Source organism: Oryctolagus cuniculus, chromosome 6 (assembly GCF_964237555.1).
Source record: "Oryctolagus cuniculus chromosome 6, mOryCun1.1, whole genome shotgun sequence".
Classification (NCBI taxonomy): domain Eukaryota; kingdom Metazoa; phylum Chordata; class Mammalia; order Lagomorpha; family Leporidae; genus Oryctolagus; species Oryctolagus cuniculus.
Genome location: NC_091437.1, coordinates 92,255,029 through 92,276,122, shown reverse-complemented (window position 1 = coordinate 92,276,122; position 21,094 = coordinate 92,255,029). Strand labels below are relative to the sequence as shown.

At 38.9% G+C, this 21,094-nt stretch overlaps 1 protein-coding gene and 1 pseudogene across 7 annotated transcripts in view; one reads left to right on the top strand and one right to left on the bottom strand.

Annotated features, from left to right (window-relative positions):
* Positions 1-643: 643 nt before the first annotated feature.
* MYBL1 (MYB proto-oncogene like 1) overlaps positions 644-21,094 on the top strand; it is a 46,333-nt gene continuing 25,882 nt past the window's right edge. For all 7 annotated transcript variants that reach the window (XM_051844528.2, XM_051844529.2, XM_008255590.4 and 4 more), the window contains exons 1-5: positions 644-1,281; positions 14,208-14,313; positions 14,633-14,704; positions 17,639-17,731; positions 19,042-19,262. In XM_051844528.2, coding sequence (XP_051700488.1) covers positions 1,262-1,281; positions 14,208-14,313; positions 14,633-14,704; positions 17,639-17,731; positions 19,042-19,262 — 512 coding nt within the window. In that variant the 5' untranslated portion in view covers positions 644-1,261. The remainder of the gene's footprint in view (positions 1,282-14,207; positions 14,314-14,632; positions 14,705-17,638; positions 17,732-19,041; positions 19,263-21,094) is intronic.
* On the bottom strand, positions 15,142-15,293 carry LOC127490890 (U2 spliceosomal RNA; annotated as a pseudogene).

Here is a 21,094-nt window from a genome sequence, read left to right as displayed (position 1 = left end):
ACCTCTGTTCTGTCTTCTCGCATTATTCTCCCGGACCAAGCTCCCCCACCCCGCACATCAGTTCTATCCCTTAAGGTGGGGCGCTGCATTAAGTACTTTGAGAACGTAATGCACACACGCATCATTTCCTTTTACCGCTGTACACACGTCTCCGCCTAAAATCTTTTCCACTTGTCACACTTCTGTTCCTTCTTGAGGAAAAATGAGGTGATATTCAGTTCCCTGCCACAGAATCTTCGCCACTCTCCTAGCTAGGATGTCTTCTGGGTAAAAATAGCTCCCGTTTTTGCTTAAAAAAATAACCGCCGCGAAAATGTTATGATTAAATTTGTGTCACATCCGACGACCGCGCCTAATTACGAAGGCGGGATACATCCAAACAGCCAGGACCTACTGCCCAGAAAGGCTGCAGAGACGTTCTTCGGCCAGGCGGCAGGACCGCCCTTCCCCAGGGACACCATCCGCTCACCCGGGGAAATTGAGGGCGGCGGCTTCTGCGGCCGCCGCTTCCGGATCCGCCCCTCAAGCTCAGGAACTCGGCTTCCCTGCAGGCCGCGCGCGGCCAGGGCGCTCCGCCCCCTCGCGGTGCGGCTCTCCGCGCGCTCCGGGTCCCGGCACAGCTCGGCCCGCGAGCCCCGCCTACGGCCCCACCCCCTAGTTCCCCGCTCCTTCGCCGTCTCCCGCGAGTTCCAGTCCTGGCTTCCAGCTCCCCAGCCCCGCCCTCAGCAGCGCGCGCTCTCCCCGCCCCGCCCTGGCCCCCCGCGTGCGGGCGCCACAGCCAATAAGGTTCCGGGCCGCGTGCGCAGATTCAAACGGCGGCTCTTGAGGGAGGCTGGGCGCGAGATTCGGCGGTGCGGACAAAACCCTGCAGGAGGCTGCGAGCCCTGCACAGCTGCTCGCTGCGGGGAGAGGGCGGGGGTCGGCGCCCGCGGCGGAGCTGCGCTGGGACCTCAGCCGGGAGGCTCAGAGGCGGCCGAAGAAGCTGGCGAGGGGCGGGAGCGTGCCTCCTGACATGTTGGGGGCATCCCTGACCGGGCCGGGCCGGGGCTAGGACACAGCGCTGCGGGCCGGGGGCGGGTCGCGGTCCGCCCCTCAGTCCCTCCGTCCTGCCCTGCCTGGGACTTGGCGTTCCGCTCTCGGCCGCCTCTGGGAGGGAGCGAGGGAAGCCGCTGGGAGAGTCGGGGAGAAGGAGCATTCGCCTGAGGCTGGAGGAGGCTGACTTGCGTCCCCGCCCAGCCCGCGCCTATGCGGTACTTGAAGGATGGCGAAGAGGTCGCGCAGGTGGGTGACATCCCTTTCACCCGGGCCTGTCAGCGCCAACTCTGGCCGGGGTCTCGTTCGTTTCCCGCTGCCCCCCGCACCCAGCTCTCCCCCAGGCAGGGCAGAGGGTTTCCAAGTCGCTGCCCTACAGCCTCTCGGCCCCACGGGGTCGAGCGCAGGGCAGAGTGGGGGACCAGTGTGTGTGACGGCGTCCCCACGGCGCACGTCCCACCTCTCAGCCCTCCCAGCCACTCTTGGAGGGAGGTTTCTTGCCAGGTAAGTGTGTGCGCTTTGAGGGAAGATGCTACCCGGATACAAGTGATCGTGCCCATCCTGGATGCCTCGAAACGGAGTTTAGAGTTCGCTTCCGATCGACTGCACTGTCGAAATAGGAGCTCCCCGACAAACCTGGGCGGCAGCCCCTCTGCCAACTCTGCTCTCTTGAAAGGTTATGGAAAATCCCCTTTTGGGTAGCTGAGGAGGACCTTTGTGTGATGCTTTCTCTAATTACAATGCCCATGTTCATGTATATGTATTTTACATCTTCTGGGAAGATAACACACCGTGGCTACCACCAGCTTGCTCTTAAAACACTGTTTGAGTCACTTGACATTTTGGGCGTCCTTCGTTAACTCTGTATCTAAGTGTGGCACAGAGGTGTTGCACATATTTTGTTGGAAAATGTGTAGAATGAATCATTTTTTTGTGTGTCGCTACAGTAGCTACTCATCAATTATGTGGAGTAATCGCTTCGATGACGAAAATCTGGGATGTGTTTTAAATCTTCAGTAGTATTAAATAAACCTGAAAAGATGTTGGGCAGAATTTCCAAAAGTTTTTTTTGATTTAGATCCACAGCTTCAAAGTCTGAACTAGAGGCGTATTTCCCAAGTTGAAATTTAGTACTGGGAGTACTACATTGCAGACCTCGGTTAAAAATTGGCAATATCTACATATAATATCCTATGTTTATTTTGGTTATTAAGCGTCAGTTGTGTAAGAGGCTTCTCCGGGAATCAGGCTAAAATATAGCTTATTTTATAGCAACTGTATTATGGACAAACCATGGAGGTGGAACAAATGTATACACTTGCATATTCCCTTTCTTCAAAAGAGTTCAACTGAAGCACTGTGGGCATTTTGGATTAGATAATACTTTGGTGGAGGGGTGATGTTGCCAGGTGTCTTTTGGGTGGGCAGTATCACCTAGATGAGAACCTAGAACCTCAAGAACCCAAGTAACTTCAGAAAAATAGTTATTAAAAGCTCGTGTAATCAAGATTGCTGAAGTACTGGCTTAGGGGTTTCTTATGAAATTCTAAGTATAAATAATTGAAAAATAACTTTATGAAGCAAAATGACAAGTGTATGTCAACTTAATAAGTTATTATGTGTAAAATGTAGCATTTTTACTTACAAGTTTAATCTTACTTGAAACAGTTTCTAGGTTAATTCTGTCATCAGCATTTAGGTGGGGTTAGACCTTGATGTTTGAATGTCAATCCTCCATTGGCTTTCTTTCTGTTAATTTTTAAGTTATATATGTTTCACAGTAATAGATTGAGAAAGGAGAAATAATTTAATGATAAGTTTGCTTGTATAAATTATTTTCTTTCATTGAGCTTGAGATCTAAACATTATTTGTACTGGTGACTTATAATCCTTGTCAGCTGTTTAAGTTAATTGGAATGTATTATAGAGTTATTTAAAGAGTCCTAAGTCTAGAATAACTAAATGTGGTGGAGTGAAGCTTCACTCCAAGTGGGTGCGTACATGTAGTGGATGTAAGGGAGAAATTATCAGACCTGAATGATGTTAATTCTTAGGGTCTTCGTATTTCATACTTCATGCTTGAATGAATCTCATCCTATAGATTATAATCTATATAATCTATATAAATATGACTGTGTCTTAGAATAGAATGTGAAATATTTTGAGGGGGAAATAATTATTCATTGGGCAAAGTCTCTTGCGTTTTGGCTAAAGATCAATATGTATGAGCCCAATTAATAGTTGAAAGAGAAAGGAAATAACTCAGAAACTTCAGGTTGTATTTTGAGATCTCCACTATACAACCATTTAAATATTTGAGTGAAAACTGTACTTTGCTATAAGTTTTGCATAAAGAGTATAGGCATAAATCCTGTAAAATACTTTTTCTGTGATCTGAAAAAAAAACACATAAGAGTAGAAAACTGTTACTTGAAGTGTGAAACAGCTGAAGGATGTTGCCCCTTTTGATCTTTGTTTGAGATAGCTATAATATAGCTCAACCAGATTTACATAAAGGAAAAGGTTCATTTGGTATTGAGAACTTAAATAGTTTCAGATCCCATTGGGGATTTTAATGACTTGATTTACAGGTAGGACTAAAACTGGGCTGTTATTAAAATATATCTGATTTTTAAGCATATTAATGAATAATTTTAGTTTTAAAAATTCAGTTCTATCCTTAAACATAAACTTTAAATAGATCATTTAGAAGCTAGAAAGTTTTAAAACTTGTAGCAGGTTAAAGTGTTTACTTGAGATGAACTATGACTAAACTAAAATGATAAAAGCTAGAGTGTGTGTGTGTGTGTGTGTGTGTCATTGTGTAGAAAGCAGTTTTGCTATACTGTTTCCGGCAAAATGGATAGGAGTAAAAGTATACCAAAGTAAAAGAACTAATTTTTAAATCAGCTTTATCACTGAGTGGCGGTATGTTTTGGAAAACAGGTAAACCCTGCTCCAGTTTTTTACCTCTTAATATAAGGAGTTTGGACTTTATGGACTGCAGGATAGTTTCTTTCATTAATGTATATCCTGTTTTGAAGAGCTTTTATAATTTTTCTCATTTAGAAATATACATGTTATTGGAATCATAGAAATGTCCTCACATTTTGCTTATAGATTGCTAGGTAGAATTAAATCCAGTATTTATTTCAATATTGCTATTAATAATGGTCAAAGATTATGTGATGACAATTTAGTGTTACTGTAATAATGTTTTCATAGTCCAGATTTGGAAATAAAATATTCACTATGCAGTACCTCATATTAACCACTGGGTGGCCTGATTTCACTTTATTTAATCAAGCTGGGCGCTGTTTGTACCTTGACTGTGACCGATTTAAAAAATTAAATATAGTTACCTTGTCCTTAATAAATATAATAAAGATGTAATTTTTGATTATGACAAAGATTCAGACTTAAGGCAGTTTGTGATTTAAAAATATGAGCAAGTTAAAGTAATTTCACTAGAGCAAATATTATAGAACCAACTGATATTTCTGTAATTTCAAGCCAGCAGTTCCCTTTCAACTAAAAACAGATTTTTTAAAATATTGTATTTATTTATTTGGGAGGTAGAGTTACAGACAGAGAGAGGGAGAGGCAGAGAGAAAGGTCTTCCATCTGCTAGTTCACTCCCCAAATGGCCACAATGGCCAGAGCTGGGCTGATCAGGAGCCAGGAGCTTCTTCTGGGTCTCCCACGTGGGTGCAGGGGCCCAAACACTTGAGTCATCTTTTACTGCTTTCCCAGGCCATAGCAGAGAGCTGGATGGGAAGAGGAGCAGTTGGGACTTGAACTGGTGCCCATATGAGATGCTGGCAACCACAGGTAGAGGCTTAGCTTGCTACGCCACAGTGCCAACCCTGTTAAAAGATTTAAAAATTTAAAATTTTCCTTTGGCTACCTCATTTTACTGTTTTTAGGCAGAATAATTGTCCTCTGAAACAGAATTTCTCCTAAATGTTTTATCTTAGTATCAAGTGTGAATAGTTTTGTTTGTTATTTCTTGGGCAGAGTCATAACTATCACATCTTGATAGTTTATATCCCAATGCAGAGTTACTTTTAACAATTTTCTTGGCCTAATCTTTTTATGTATGTTTGTGCTTATTTTTGGTGTGTCATTCTCTTCAACCACTTTGTTCATTCATAATCTACAACACTGTATCCATTTGATTATAGTGATTAGTTATATATTAGGCATTTATAGAATAAATAGTTTCTTTGGTTTACAATAGAAAACTGGCAGAGTAGTTCTGGAAACAAGTACTCAACTGGACAAAGACCAAATTCCTGTTTGGAGAAATTGTTTCACCTTCTTTTGCTGTCCTGTAGATTAGTCACACTATTCTAGGTATGGATCATTTATGTAACTGCATTAAATACATTTTGTTGAGTTATTACGTATTAATACTGTTGATTCCTACAAATACAGAGATGCTAAAAGACAATATAACAGGAGAAAAATAGAGCTGATCTGTTTTGGTGGTCTCTTAACCATCACTGGTGATGAGACTTTTTTATTGTTAAATGGTGAAAGTGCACTATTAGTGAGGTTACTTGTGGGATTTTATCTCTTCCCTTTTTTCTTGGCAAGTTATATGCATCCTCAGGAATTTTCCTCTTGTAGTTAATGATATTGATATGCTTCTAGAATCTCTTTTTATCACATTTATTTGAAAATTGTATCATACTTTCAGCAATTACTTTATATATTATAAATATAAAGTATTTATAATATGTATTAAAATATATGTAATATATATAAAATATATTATAAATATAAAATAAAAAACCTAGTTTTGGTGTCAAAACCAGGAAGTAAATTGGTAGGTAAACTTTAGGAAAGTCCCAGTGGTAGAGAGATGATTCTAAGAATTCTGCTTTTATACTGCCTCACACTTATGCTCTCAAAAACCCAATTTCCTGAACGCTGAATGGGCTGTATAACTCAGTGCCTGAAACTGATGACCATGCTGAATGCAAAACAGAGAATGAAACTTCATATAGAAATAGAAATTTCTCACAAATAAGTATGTTGCTGAAAAATGAAAGGCAGGATTTTAAACTTAAAATGAGTAGGTTTTCAGGAAAAGTACTCCTTGGAAAAGAGTCTTTTTGACCAAGCTAACATTTTTGGACTTGTAATCTTAAATATTTTAATAAGAACCTCAATATGGATTTTGTACAGATTAGATATGTAGATTTTTTACTCATTTATGTGGGCAAATCCCACCCCCAATTTTTTGATTCAAAAATGACCTGTTTTTTTAAAGCTCTTTCAAATGTGTTATTATGGATACTGTTGAGAGCTAAGGGGAGGAAGGAAAGAGAACCTGTGAAAAGCATGTCTGAAGGTTATTTGGGGTGTCAGAAAAGGGTGTCAGAAAAGGGTAATATTTCTGGGAGAATTTCTAGGAAAGGTTAGCAGTGTAGGAGATACTCTCAAAGAGCTCCTTCGGTACTGATTTTTTTTTTTTTTTAATTATTCCAGCAGGTTCTGCTTCTTAAAATTTCACCACTTGTAGGTGTATTTGGATTTTTAATAAATGGGAATGCCTTTCTCTTCCTCTTAGAGGTAGTTTCATTTTTTTTTTAAGTTTTTTTTTTTTTTCTCTTGGATCTGCTTTGAGACCACCTGTATTGAGGGGGGGGTGAAAGTTTTTTTTAATTAATTAATTTATTTGAAAGAGTTACACAGAGAGAGGAGAGGCAGAGAGAGAGAGAGAGAGGTTTTCCATCTAATGGTTCACTCCCCAGATGGCCGCAACGGCCAGAGCTGTGCCGATTCAAAGCCAGGAGTCTCTTCCTGGTTTCCCACGTGGGTGCAGGGGCCCAAGGACCTGAGCCATCTTCTATTGCTTTCCCAGGCCATAGCAGGGTGTTAACCCACTGCGCTACAGTGCCAGCCCTGGGAGGTGAAAGTTTTGATTGGGTTGGGAGGGAGTGAAGTAATTTTGGAATATAGAACATCTGGGAGAGGTGGGAGAGTAACAAAGGTTTTTCATTAATTTTACAAGTATTTGAGTGTTGATTACTGTGCTTGATCCTAAGAAATGTATATGATAGTCATGGTTTCTACACTCATGAGCTGACTGGGAAGATTGGCAAATATAAGAAAAAGGAAGGTGTTTTATCTGATTTAGTAGCTTTCCTTAGAAATTTGTGAAGTCATTGGGTGCTGCAGCATCTCTAGTGTAACAATTTAATCTTAGCTAACAGGTGGTATTTCTGATAGCTGAAGATGGCTGCAAATAACAGGTATTTTCTTTAATTAACTCTTTTCCTTTGAGCATATTTTAACAAAACAAGTGTACATGGAAGGAAATAGGACTGGCAGATTGTTGTTATACATAGACATTTGTTTCAGAGAGAGCATTGGAAAATGGAAGAACATTGAGCTAAAGAAGCAGATACATATCTTGTGAAGAGGAATAGGGGATCTTGGTATTTTGCTTGGTGAGAAAGGAATTTTGGTTCTATGGAATTTACATAGAAATTCAATGGACAGGAAATTTGAGGATCCTGCAAAGAGTATAGGCAGATATGTTAAATCTCAGCCTTCATTTTTCAATTTTTGATTGCAATTATATAATATATAAGTATTAGAAAATACATATGCTTAACTGTATTATAATACAGTTAAATCTTCAAACTTTTGCTATTTAAATCATAATGAATTTTGGGAAAGGAGTTGAATCCAGTAAAGCAGTAACTTTTAATAGTCAGATGATCAGCTTATGCACATAAAACCAATACTGTGTTATCTTTCTAAACCAACTGCTATATCAGATGTTAACACATTTTCTCATTTAATTTTACCTCAAAACAGCATTGTAAGGTAGTTGGTATGACCCTCATTTTGTAATCAAGTAAGCTAAAAATCCAAGGTTAATATATTCAAGGTTACAAAGTGAATAGTTAAGTTAGAACTAGAACTTGTTTTTATCTCAAAATATACCCGATGTTTGTCTTTGGTATCTTCCAGCTTTCCAGTATTCTTCCCATATTTTTCCAGTATGTTGTAGTATAATGGCTAAGTAATGGACTTTTGAGGTCAGCTGTGTCATTTTGGTATGACTGTAGGCAAGAAGTTACTTTTCGGTGCTGGTGTTATGGCATAGCCGGTTAAGCTACTGCCTGCCGTGCTGGCATGCCTTACTGAAGCACCAGTTTGAGTCTCTGCTGCTCTGCTTCTGTTAATGTGCCAGGGAAAGCCATGGAAAACAGCACAAATATTTGGGCCCTGGCCATCCTTTTGGGAGAGCTGCAACAACTGAAAGAGAGGAATATTATTATTCCCACTACACAGAATAGAAAATTTTGATTTATAAAGGTAAAAGCAACTTCCTTTTTTAAAAAAAAATTTATTTATTTGAAAGGTAGACACCCCCCCCACCCCACCCAGAGAGCGAGAGAGCGAGAGAGAGAGAGAAGAGAGATTTTTCATCCATTAGTTCACTCTCTCAAATGGTCTTGATGGCCAGGCTGGACTAAGCCTAAACCAGGAATCTGGGACTCCATTTGGGTCTCCCACGTGGATGGCAGGAGCCTATGCCCTTCAACCATCTTCCACTGCTTTCCCAGGCACATTAGTAGGGAGGTGGATCAGAAGTGGAGCAGCCAGGACTTGCACAGGATTCATGGAGGATGCTGGCATTGCAGCACCTGCTGTGCCACAACTCTGGTCCCTGTTGTAAAGTTGTAAGAAAAAATTTTCAATGACTATCACATTGTCTAGGACATAGAACGCTTTAAACATTAGCTCATGTTATTTTCAGATACTTTATTATGACTTTATTCATTCCTCTGGCTACTTAAAATTCTCCAATTCAGCTTACCATAGAGGCCTTCTCTCTTTTTTGGGGGCTTCATACTTTAAAATTGCCTTTTCTTTTTCACCCCAATTAATATTCAGGTTCTGATTTTGGTCCATGCCTCACCATATTAATTTTTCCATGAGTCATTTTATAGCCTCAGCTTTGTATGCTGGTGAATGCCAAAAAGTGTTTTTCTACCCTAAACCTTGTATCGGAGCAGAAGATTAAGGTGCCTAGTTGCCATCTAGACCTGCTGTTCCTAGCAGGAGAGCTACTAACCAGCTGCATGTTATGTGTACTCAGTAGGGGAGCTACTAGCCAGCCACATGTGATTATTGGGCTCTTGAAATGTGGCCAGTCTGAATTGTGATGTACCGTAACTACAAAATACACACCAGATTTTGAAGACTGCAGTAGTAAGCAAAAAGAGAATAAAATATTTCACTTATAAATGTTTATATTGAGTACATATTGATTATATTTTTGATGCAGCAATTAAATAGTATTAAAATTAATTGCAGCTGTTCCTCTGTTTAAATTTTTTTCATCTTATTGAATGACATAGAGACTTAGAGAAGAGACAGAGAGAGAGAGAGAGAGAGAGAGATAGAGATAGTTCTCCACTAATTCATTCCCCTAAATGTCCACAACAGCCAGGACTGGGCCGTTTGAAGCCAGGAGCCCAGGACTACACTTCAGTCTCCCATGTGGGTGTTAGGACCCAGAAACTTCAGCCATCAACTGTGGTCTCCCAGGGTGTGCATTAGTAGGAAGCTGAATTGGAGGCAGACCTTTTTTTTTTTTTTTTGACAGGCAGAGGTAGACAGTGAGAGAGAGAGACAGAGAAAGGTCTTCCTTCCGTTGGTTTACCCCCCAAATGGCCACTACGGCTGGCGCACTGCGCTGATCCGATGGCAGGAGCCAGGTACTTATCCTGGTCTCCCATGGGGTGCAGAGCCCAAGGTTTTGGGCCATCCTCCACTGCCTTCCCGGGCCACAGCAGAGAGCTGGACTGGAAGAGGAACAACCAGGACAGAACTGGCGCCCCAACCAGGACTAGAACCCAGGGTGTTAGTGCTGCAGGCAGAGGATTAGCCTAGTGAGCTGCAGCTCTGGCCAGAGCCAGGCATTCTGATATGGGATGTGGATGTCTCAAGTGGCAATTTAAACCTCTGTGCCAAGTACCTGCCCCATTTCTGTCTTTTGAGAAAGATGGCTACTAGGAAATTGATAAGTGGTATGTGCTATATTTCTGTTGAACACTGCTCTTCTAGACATACCCACCTGCGTATACCTCAGGTGATTTCACAACAGTCCAAAGCTATACTTATTCCCTCCATTCCATTCTCCCTTCCAGAGTTCTGACTCTTCTTCAATTCCTTACCTTAGTGAATAGCTCTACTTAAGCACTCAAATTTTGATTTCTACTTGTTTCTGTCCCTCATATCCATCAGTTGCAAAATCCTTTTGTTTCTAGTTTTTAATTTCTTTAAAGAAAAATATTTATTTGAAAAGTAAAGAAACAGATTTTCCATCCACCACCTCATTCTCCAAATGCCTATAACAGCTGGGACTGGGCCAGGTCAAAGCCAGCAGCCAGAAACTCCATCTGGGTCTTCCATGTGGATGACAGAAACTCAAGTACTTGGGCAATAATGTGCTACCTCCCAGGTGCATTAGCAGGAAGCTAGATTGGAAGCAGAGGAAGAACTTACTCCAAGGCACTCTGATATGGGAAGTGGGCATCCCAAGTGGCAGCTTTACATGATGTGCTGCAGTGTCCCTGTTTCTAGTTTTTAAGTGTTTGTGTGCTGCTTTCCATTACCTTGACTGGTTTGTTCTATGGATTCTGGATTTTTGTCACATTTACCTCTCAAGGGCATATGAAGTGGAATTGTTTGCTGTTTTATTGTAGTACTACTCTAGCCTCATTTTTAAAAATGTAGATACTTCATCTGAATTTACTTCATTGCAAAGTAGGACTATAGCTTAATTTTTTAAAATGTCTACTCAGTGTCTTAACACTGTTTAATGAAAAGTCCATTAACCCACTGATTTGAAATGTTACTGTTACAAGTTACCAAATTCCATGTTTTCAATTTTTTTTTTTTTTTTGACAGGCAGAGTGGACAGTGAGAGAGAGAGAGACAGAGAGAAAGGTCTTCCTTTGCCGTTGGTCCACCCTCCAATGGCTGCCGCGGCCGGCGCGCTGCGGCCGGCGCACCGCGCTGATCCGATGGCAAGAGCCAGGAGCCAGGTGCTTTTCCTGGTCTCCCATGGGGTGCAGGGCCCAAGCACCTGGGCCGTCCTCCACTGCACTCCCTGGCCACAGCAGAGAGCTGGCCTGGAAGAGGGGCAACCGGGACAGAATCCGGCGCCCCGACCGGGACTAGAACCCGGTGTGCCGGCGCCGCTAGGCGGAGGATTAGCCTAGTGAGCCGCGGCGCCGGAAATTCCATGTTTTCTTTTCCAAATGTTCTATTCTGTTCCATATATCAATGTCTATATGCCAATACCATTCCATTTGTTTTTTATTTTTAAGATTTACTTATTTATTTGAAAGGTAGAGTTACAGGGAGGCAGAGGCAGAGAGAGAGAGATCTTCCATCCAATGGTTCACTCCCTAAATGGCTACAACTGTTGGAGCTGAGCTGATCCAAAGCCATGAGCCAGGAGCTTCTTCCAGGTGTTCTGTGTCTCTGATGCGGGTGCAGGGGCTCAAACACTTGGGCCATCTTCTACTGCTTTCCCAGGCCGTAGTAGAGAGCTGGATAGGAAGAAGAGCAGTGGGGACTTGAACTGGCTCCCAAATGGGATGCTGGCACAGCAGGCAGCAGCTTTACCTGTTACGCCACAGGCCGACCCCCCAATTCCATTTTATATCTTCTTTCTTTATAGAATATTTTCACACTGGGTAATGTGAATTCTTCTGTAATTATTTTGTAGAGCCTTTCTGGTTATTGTTTTACTTTTTTTCATATCAACTGTAGAATTAACTTGACTAATTTTCCTCCAGATACCTATTGGTATTTTGATTCATTAAATTTATTAATTTGAGGAGAATGGACATAACTATAATACTGTCTTATTTAAGAATGTGGTCTAAGGGGCAAGCATTTTGCCTAGGAGTTAAGACCACCATTGGGATGCCCACACTCCGTATCAGGGTGCTTGGGTTTGAGTCTCAGCTCCACTTCCATTTTCAGCTTCCTACTAATGCAGACTCTGGGAGGTGGCAGCAGAGATGATTCAAATATTTGGGTCCCTGCCAACTATTTGGGAGGGAGACCTACATTGGATTCCTGGTTCCCAGCTTCTGCCTGGCCCAGTCCTGGCAATGGAGGGCATTTGGGAAGTGAACCTGCAGATGCAAATTTCTCAGATTTCTCCGTCTCTCCCTCTGTCTCTCAAATAAATAAGTGGCTAGTTCTATGGTGTAGCAGGTAAAGCTGCCGTCTGTGGTGTTGGCATCCCATATGGGTACCGGTTGAGTCCTGGCTGCTCCACTTCTAATCCAGTTCCCTGCTAATATGCCTGGGAAAGCAGCGGAAGATGGCCCAAGTTCTTGGGCCCCTGCACCCTCATGGGAGACCTGGAAGAAGCTCCTGGTTCCTGGCTTCGGGACAGCTCAACTCCAGCCATTGCAGCCATTTGGGGAGTGAACCAACAGATGGAAGACCTCTCTGCCTCTGCCTCTCTTGCTAACTTTGCCTTTCAAATAAATATTAAAAAAAAAAAAATGGTCTCAGTATTCTTCCATTTATTCAAGTCTTCTTGTCTTAAAATATTAGTCATTTGTTATACCTTGATCTTGTAAATTAGCACAATTTTTAGATATTTAGCTTTTTCATTGTTGGTATTATTAATGGATTGCTTCTGGAAAGCCAAGACACTCTGGCAAAAAAAAAAAAAAAAAAATTACCTAAATGAAAGATCTCTGCAAGTGAGATCCCAGTGAAAATTACCTAAATGAAAGATCTCTGCAAGTGAGATCCCAGTGGAAAGAATGGGTCATCAAAGAAGGAGGTACCTTTCTCTGAAGGGAGAAGAGAACTTCCACTTTGACTATGACCTTGTCTAAATAAAATCAGTCGACAAACTCAAGAGGCTTCCATAGCCCTGGCATCTCATGACAAGAACCTAGGGTGATTCCTGACGCCATAAACAAGAGTGTCAATTTGTTAAGTCAACAACAGGAGTCATTGTGCCCTTACTCCTCATGTGGGATCTCTGTCCTTAATGTGCTGTACATTGTGATTTAATGCTATAACTAGTACTCAAACAGTATTTTTCACTTTGTGTTTCTGTGTGGGTGCAAACTGTTGAAATCTTTACTTAATATATGCTAAAGTGATCTTCTGTATATAAAGATAATTGAAAATGAATCTTGATGTGAATGGAAGGGGAGAGGGACCGGGAGAGGGGAGGGTTGCAGGTAAGAGGGAAGTTATGGGGGGGAAGCCATTGTAATCCATAAGCTGTACTTTGGAAATTTATATTCATTAAATAAAAGTTAAAAAAAAATAAAAAAAATTAATGGATAGCTTCTTTCATTCTCTTTTAACTGGCTGTGGTTTATATTTTATCATTACCATATGTTACATCCTAATCATTTCTTGAGTTCCTGTGAAGATTATTCATTGATTTTCCTTATTACATTTCACCACTCTCCTGCCATTGATTTTTTTCTAAAATGCAAGATATTTGTCATTTGTTGTCTTACTTAAAGCCTTTGAAGTCTTTAGAATAAAGGTCAAGAGAAGACTAAAGGTCAAGCTCATTAGCATGACATACAAAGTTATGATTTGGACCCTGGTGGTATGTCCAGCTCATATTTCTGGTGGCAGAAGAACTGTAGCTCCTGCTCATTGAGTCTTTTTTTTTTTTTTAAAGATTTATTTTTATTTATTTGAAAGGTAGAGACAGAGGGCTTCCATCTGCTGATTCACTCCCCAAATGGCTGCAATGATCAGGACTGGGCCAGGCCAAAGCCAGGGGCCAGGAGCTTCTTCCAGGTCTCCCATATGGGTGCATGGGCCCAAGGACTTGGGCCATCCTCCACTGCTTTCCCAGGCACATTAGCAGGGAGCTAGGTTGGAAGTGGAGCAGCCAGGACTTGAACCAGTACCCATATGGGATGCCAGCAGGTTGGGGCTTTAACCTGCTGCGCCACAGCGCTGGTTCCCATTTTTAATTTTTTATAATTTGAATAATCTCATTGAAGATACTTATATATCTTTTAGGTCTGAGTGACTTCATTAGTCATAATTGCACATATAGGTTCAGTGATTTGATTTACCAATTTAAATTACAAGTCTTGATTTTAAAAATCATGCATTTTTTTTTTTGGTAGTGAGGATGAGGATGATGACCTTCAGTATGCTGATCATGACTATGAAGTACCACAACAGAAAGGATTGAAGAAACTCTGGAACAGAGTAAAATGGACAAGAGATGAGGTAAGTACCTGACAGGATTTACTGATTTCATACTTATATTTATTGATTAATGCTATTATGGTTATGAAAGATATTTAAAAACAAAACGGGAAAAAAGTTTTCTAACAACTAACTTGCATGTTTCTTCAACCAGAGATGTGATTATGGGTTAATTTTGGAACTGGTAGAAATAGTATAGTAAATGGAGCAATTTATAATGACTTCATTCATTCTAAAAATGTTCAGCAGATATACCTGATAGAATTGGAAGATTCTTTATATTCAGGGTAGAGGAAAAAGATGGGGGAGAACTTTCTAATTTTCATATCTGTTTTAATAGGATGATAAGTTAAAGAAATTGGTTGAACAACATGGAACAGATGATTGGACTCTAATTGCTAGTCATCTTCAAGTAAGTGAAATATTATATTTCTAGAGGCAAGTTTTCATCATACTGGTTAAGGCATTGCTTGGGACACCACATCCTGTAATGGAGTACCTGTACGCAAGCCCCTGCTCTGCTCCCAATTCTAGCTCCTGCTATGTAATGCATGTACCCTGGGAGGCATCAGGTGATGACTCAAGTATTTGGGTCCTGCCACACACATGGAAGACCCGGGTTGAGTTCCTAGCTCCTGGCTTTGGTCTGACCCAACCCTAACTATTGAGAGACTTTGAGGAGTGAACCAGTGGATGGGAGAGCTCTCTCTGTCTCTCCCTCTCTTTGTCTCTCTGCCTTTCATATTAAACACGCATACACAAACCAAACAGGGTTTCTCCCAGTGTGAGCTTCTCTGCTGTCATGTCCCCCTGTAAATGTTGGCTCATTTAAAAAAGTTGTATTTCTATAATGGATGACTTAGGCTATTGGTTTTAATTATTTATTTTTTCAAAAATATGTCTCCATATTTTAGATTTTTGGTTTCCTTCCCCCAATATCCCTGATTTTCTGATAAGAACAGATACTACACTTGATCTTAGCCAAAAGGCCGAGAAGCGATATTATCCCTGATTTTCTGATCTACCTGTTGATTGCTAATGGCTTAGAAAGTCTGATTATGTAGTGCAGGTTGAGCATCCCTAATCTGAAGTCTGTAACTTTTTGAGCACCACAAAATTCCATATCTGATCTCATGTGACGACAGGTCATAATCAAAATACCAGTTCACTAGAAGTATTGTATAAAATTACTTTCAGACTATGTGTGTAAGTTGTGAATGAAATATAAATGAAGGTTTTGTGGATTTGGGTCCTGTGTCCAAGATATCTTCTTATGTATATGTAAATATTAAACTCCAAAAATGGAAACATTTCTGTTCTGAAGCATTCAGATAAGTGAAACTAAACCTGCAGTGTATTTATCTAGGCACCTAAAAAGATTACCAATTTAAAACAGAAATATTAAATTTGAGTAGGGCTTTATAAATTTGCTGATATATGTAAAAACATTTTGAGAGGAATTAAATATATTAAAATATTTTGATAGGTAACCAAAAAAATCAGAAAAACTTATGTTAAAAAGTTTGATATCTAATGCTTACATTTTGAAATGTTACTGATTTTTTTTAGAAGTTATGCTATATTGTTCACCATACTACTTTCCACTTATTGTTCATTCATGTGTAATTTTACAGTTTTCAAAATTTTTTACATAAATTCTTATTTGTTCCTTAATACATTATGAGTAGTTAGGCAAAATGTTCATATTTTAATCTCAGTATTGACTTTCAGAAACAGTATTACCTGTGTTTTTATATATTTTCATCATGACTCTTAACATAACTTGAAAACTGAGACCAAATAATGAAAAGAATGTGATTTTTGGAGTCAGAATTGTATTCAAATATCTGCTGTACTAGCTTGGAAAAGTAACTTAAACTCTATGACCTTCAGCTTCTTTATCTATAGTATATAGATAAATGTATATCATAGCACTTATTTCAGTAGTATTATGGGAATTAAAAATAACATATAGGATATTTGGCACAGTTTCTAACATTTAACAGGTATTTAATAAACAGAAGCTACATTAGAGAAATACTACAAGACAAACAGGAATAACCTGATAATTTTGAAGAAAATAGTGTCCTTAAAATGGATCAGTACTGCTGTACAGAAGCCATAAGTGAAGAAGGTCAGTCTGAATATAAATAATTTGAAGTCCATTATACGCAAAAGAGCCATTGATAGATAAAATATTTATATATATCCCTTTATATACTTCTGAATTACCTTTAATCTTGTGTATGAACTGATAGCTTTGTAAACTGTGAAATGCTAGTTGAATATAGATGTTATTATGATTATTATTACCCTTATAATACATAGGAGTTACCAGATCATGAATACATCATGAATTGACTAAAATAAGGCTTTATTTATCAAACATTCTTAGGGCTTGAGATGTTTCTACACAAAGTTTTTTTCTGGTCAATCTATTTTCCTTTTATGTGTCAATTATCACTTTATTTTAAATATAATACATATCTTCTATATAGATATACTTAACATTTTCATGATAACTTGGTAGTCATCATTTGTAAGTACCCTTTTAATATCATATCAGTACCTTTTTTTTTTAAAAACTGTGTAAAATTATCTATTCTTGTACTTTATGGATCCAGATGGCTTTGTTTGATTTCTTACGTCTGGTTTTTATGGTTTTCTGTCCACTCTTTTTTCCTCAATCCTAGCATTTCTTTATGGCATTGTCTGGGTTATAGCTTTGATGCTTGCTGTGTTACGGTAAATAGTATAGAGATATATACTTGAATTCATCACTTTAATTTGTATTCTAGACTCTGCCAATTACGTTATTATGTTATTTTAAAAATTTATTTATTTATTTGAAAGGCAGAGAGAGAGAAAGAGAGAGCTCTTCCATCTGCTGATTCACTCCCCAAATGCCTGCAACATCTGGGGCTGGACAAGGCTGAAACCAGCAACTCAGGACTCAATTCTGGTCTCCCACATGGAAGGCAGAGTCCCAACCATTTGAGCTATCACTGCTGGCTCTCAGGGTGTGCATTAGTGGGAAGCTGAACTGGAAGCAGAGCTGGGACTTGGGAGCAGAGCTAGGTACTCTGATATGGGATGTGGGCATCCGATGTGGCAGCTTAACCAGCCAAATACCTGTCTACCCCTACCCCAATACCCCACCATTACTTTAATGAAAGAAGATGGAGTTGAGACATAGGCATGTAAATAGATATTGCATGTTTAAGAAACGCTATTGAATACACTATTCTTACAGACTTTGTCCTTCAGGGTGTTCAACCTAAGTTTAGGCTTACTTACTTTCTAAAAGACAGTTGTTTCAATAACAAAATCATCTAAATTCTTTCAGAATCGTTCAGATTTTCAGTGCCAGCATCGATGGCAGAAAGTTTTAAATCCAGAATTGATAAAAGGTCCTTGGACTAAAGAAGAAGATCAGCGGGTAACATGTTCATATTCTTTACGTTAACTGTGTAGGTGAACTAGGTTTTATTGTTCCTAATATGTTGTTGTAACACTTAAAATGTATGTTGAAAATACTTCAGTTGTATTCTCTGGAGGCTACTTAAATGGAATATCAAATCTGTTAAAATACAGTGTTTTTTTTTTTTTAATTGAGTCAAATGAAGTGTAATATACATAGTCCCTTCTTTCCAGGAGTTTAGTTTACAGAAGGGAAAACACTTGCTATAAGTCTAATCATTTGTGTAGAACTTGGTTTAGGAATATTTAGGATAGTTTCTGTTAAAAATTGAGCTCATAATTTATAAACAGATTTTAATTTTGCTTTTACATGTGATACATTGATATATAAAGAAGTCATTCTTAAACTTTCCCTCATGATCTTGATATGAGAGCCACAATTAAATAGATATGAGTATCATGTTTCCAATTGGTTTGTGATTAATAAATCAAGGTAATTCTTTGTGATATGAAAGTTGGAGAAAAATAAAAGAGTTTCTGTCCTCCACTAGGATTTGTGCTTTAGTTTATACTGTTTAAGGAATAGAAGTTGCTAATGTAGTTGAGAGCAATCTTAACTATCATTCAAAGCAAATAAAGTTATTTCACTAGGTCCAATACTGATCTGATTTACCTGATGGACAATGTTAAGTGTTAAAATGTGTGATCTTGTTTGAAAGTACATTTAATAAAGCTAGAAATTTTTTTAAAGATAGCAAATAGATGCATATAGTGAAAATGTTGATATATCCTAAATTTAAATATTCTACCAATATAAAATGTTTATGACATGATATTTGCCAGGGTAGTGAGGTAAAGTGGGCTGGTAATAATTATTCTTGGAATTTTAAGTAAAAAGCAAACTTGGAATATGGGAAAAAGAATATGTGAACACTATTTTTCCAGTTTGAGAGAGGAAGAAATGAAAAGCCAATAATGTGGATTCTTCCTGCTTCCAAATTGTTTTAACTTTTTGCTGAAGTCCCCTGTTTTGTAATGTGTAAAAGTAGAAAATACACAAATCTCAGCAGTTTTGCTGTTATTTCACATTAATTTTGTATGAAAGGAGATTAACTTACAAGTCACTTTAATTAGCCCTTTAGTTTTTAGGTAAGTTTGGAATCAATTATTGGACTTGGCAAATATAGAAGGATTATTTGTTAGTATAGTTGTGTTTTGTAAATTGTAGTTGTGGCTTGGATTTAGTGCATTTGTTTCAAATGGTATTCTTGAGTTATGTTTTAAAATTCCTTCAAGGTAATACTTTTTTAAACTTTTTATATTTCCTAGGTTATTGAATTAGTTCAGAAATATGGACCAAAAAGATGGTCTTTAATTGCAAAACATTTAAAGGGGAGAATAGGCAAGCAATGTAGAGAAAGATGGCATAATCATCTGAATCCTGAGGTAAAGAAGTCTTCCTGGACAGAAGAGGAAGATAGGATCATCTATGAAGCGCATAAGCGGTTGGGAAATCGTTGGGCAGAAATTGCCAAACTACTTCCTGGAAGGTGCTTATAAAAATGTATATACATTTTTGTGTACTTAAATATGATCTCTGTTACCTAGTATTAAATATATTTGCAAGTACCCTATGACTTTTATTTATAATAAAAATTTAGGCTGCATAACCCTTTGGGATCATTTAAAATACATTGTATGTGTGGGTTTAAAACATTTTTTGATGTTTATTTTCATCTCCTTAAAAGGCAGATATATATAGAGAGATCTTCCATCTGTTGGTTCTCTCCCCAATGCCTGCAACTGGGCCAGGCTGGCAGCCAGTAGCCTGGAACCCCATCCAGGTCTCCCATGTGGGTGGCAGGAACTCAACCACTTGAATCATCACCTATTGCTTCCTAGAAAGCCTTAGCAGAAAGCTAGATTGAAAGTGGAGGTAGGACTCAATCTCAGGCAAATTGATTTCACAAGTGGCAGTTTAACCTGCTGTACCATTTAACACTTGCCCTTCAATATTTTTTTGCACCAAAATAAACTTCTAATTTCATTTTCTGTGAACCTTTTGAAGTATTCTCAAACACTACATTGCTGTGGTTCAAATGTTACCTAATAATCTTTAGCAGACAAACAACCTTGGTGAATTTCATATCACTCAGGTGGTACGTTTGTTTTTTGTGCTGCAGTGTTTTATCTGAATAGTACTTTATGGTTTATAAAGTGCTTTTATATGTATTCTTATTTAATCATTGTATACTTTGTATGCAGAGCAAATATTGCTTTGTTGTATAAATAAGGAAATTCAGGAATAGTGTTACATTTTTTAAATTTTATTTATTTTGTAAGGATTTATTTTTTGTTTGAGAGGCAGAGACAGAGAGAGAGTGAGGTCTTACATCCGCTAGTTCACTCCCCAATTGGCCACAATGGTTAGAGCTGCGCTGATCTGAAGCCAGGAGCCAGGAGCTTCTTCCTGGAGCTTCTTCTGGGTCTCCCCTGTGGGTGCAGGAGGCCAAGTACTTGGCACATCTTCTACTGCTTTCCTAGGCCACAGCAGAGAGCTGGACCAGAAGTGGAGCAGCTGGGACTCGAACTGGTGTCCATATAGAATGCTGGCACTGCAGGCTGTGGCTTTACCTGCTATGCCACAGTAGTGTTAAATTTTTAAACCAAGTTACCAAACCTGGTCTTGGAACTTTTGATGTTTTCAATCTTATGCTTTTTTTTTTTTTTTTTTTTACTTTTTTTACTTTTTTTTACTACGTTAGTAAACATAACATAAAGTAGGTTTTCAGTAAATGTATATTTCACGAAAGATGGACTTAATATTGTAAGTAATTCTAGATTGAATATTTACATTTTTATAAGGGAAATTTTTGATATAAAGGGAGAATGCTACAATTCTGTAATTTGTGATTTGCTTTCAGGATCTTGATTGTTTCCAGCTCAATACCTTTACCTTTGCTATGCCCTTTTCTAGAATTTCTCTTAAAATCATTTTTTTTAACTGATCCATAAAAGTTTTACATATTTATGGAGTACCATGTCATGTTTTTATACCTGTGTACATTGTGTAATGTTCCAATATCTGTCTCTTCGAACATCCCTTTTTTGAGGTAAAATCCTTTCAAAATACAGTGTATTATTATCTAGAGTCACTGTTGTGCAATAGAACACCAGAATTACTTTCTCCTAACCATAATTTAGTACCTGTTAATCAACCTTTGCTCATCCCTACTCTCCCAGATTTTGGTAACCACAATTCTCAACTTCTGTGAGATCAATATTTTTAGATGGAATGCTCCCCATCCCCTGCATTCTTTTTTTTTTTTTTTTTAAGATTTATTTATTTATTTGAAAGTCAGAGTTACACAGAGAAAGAAGG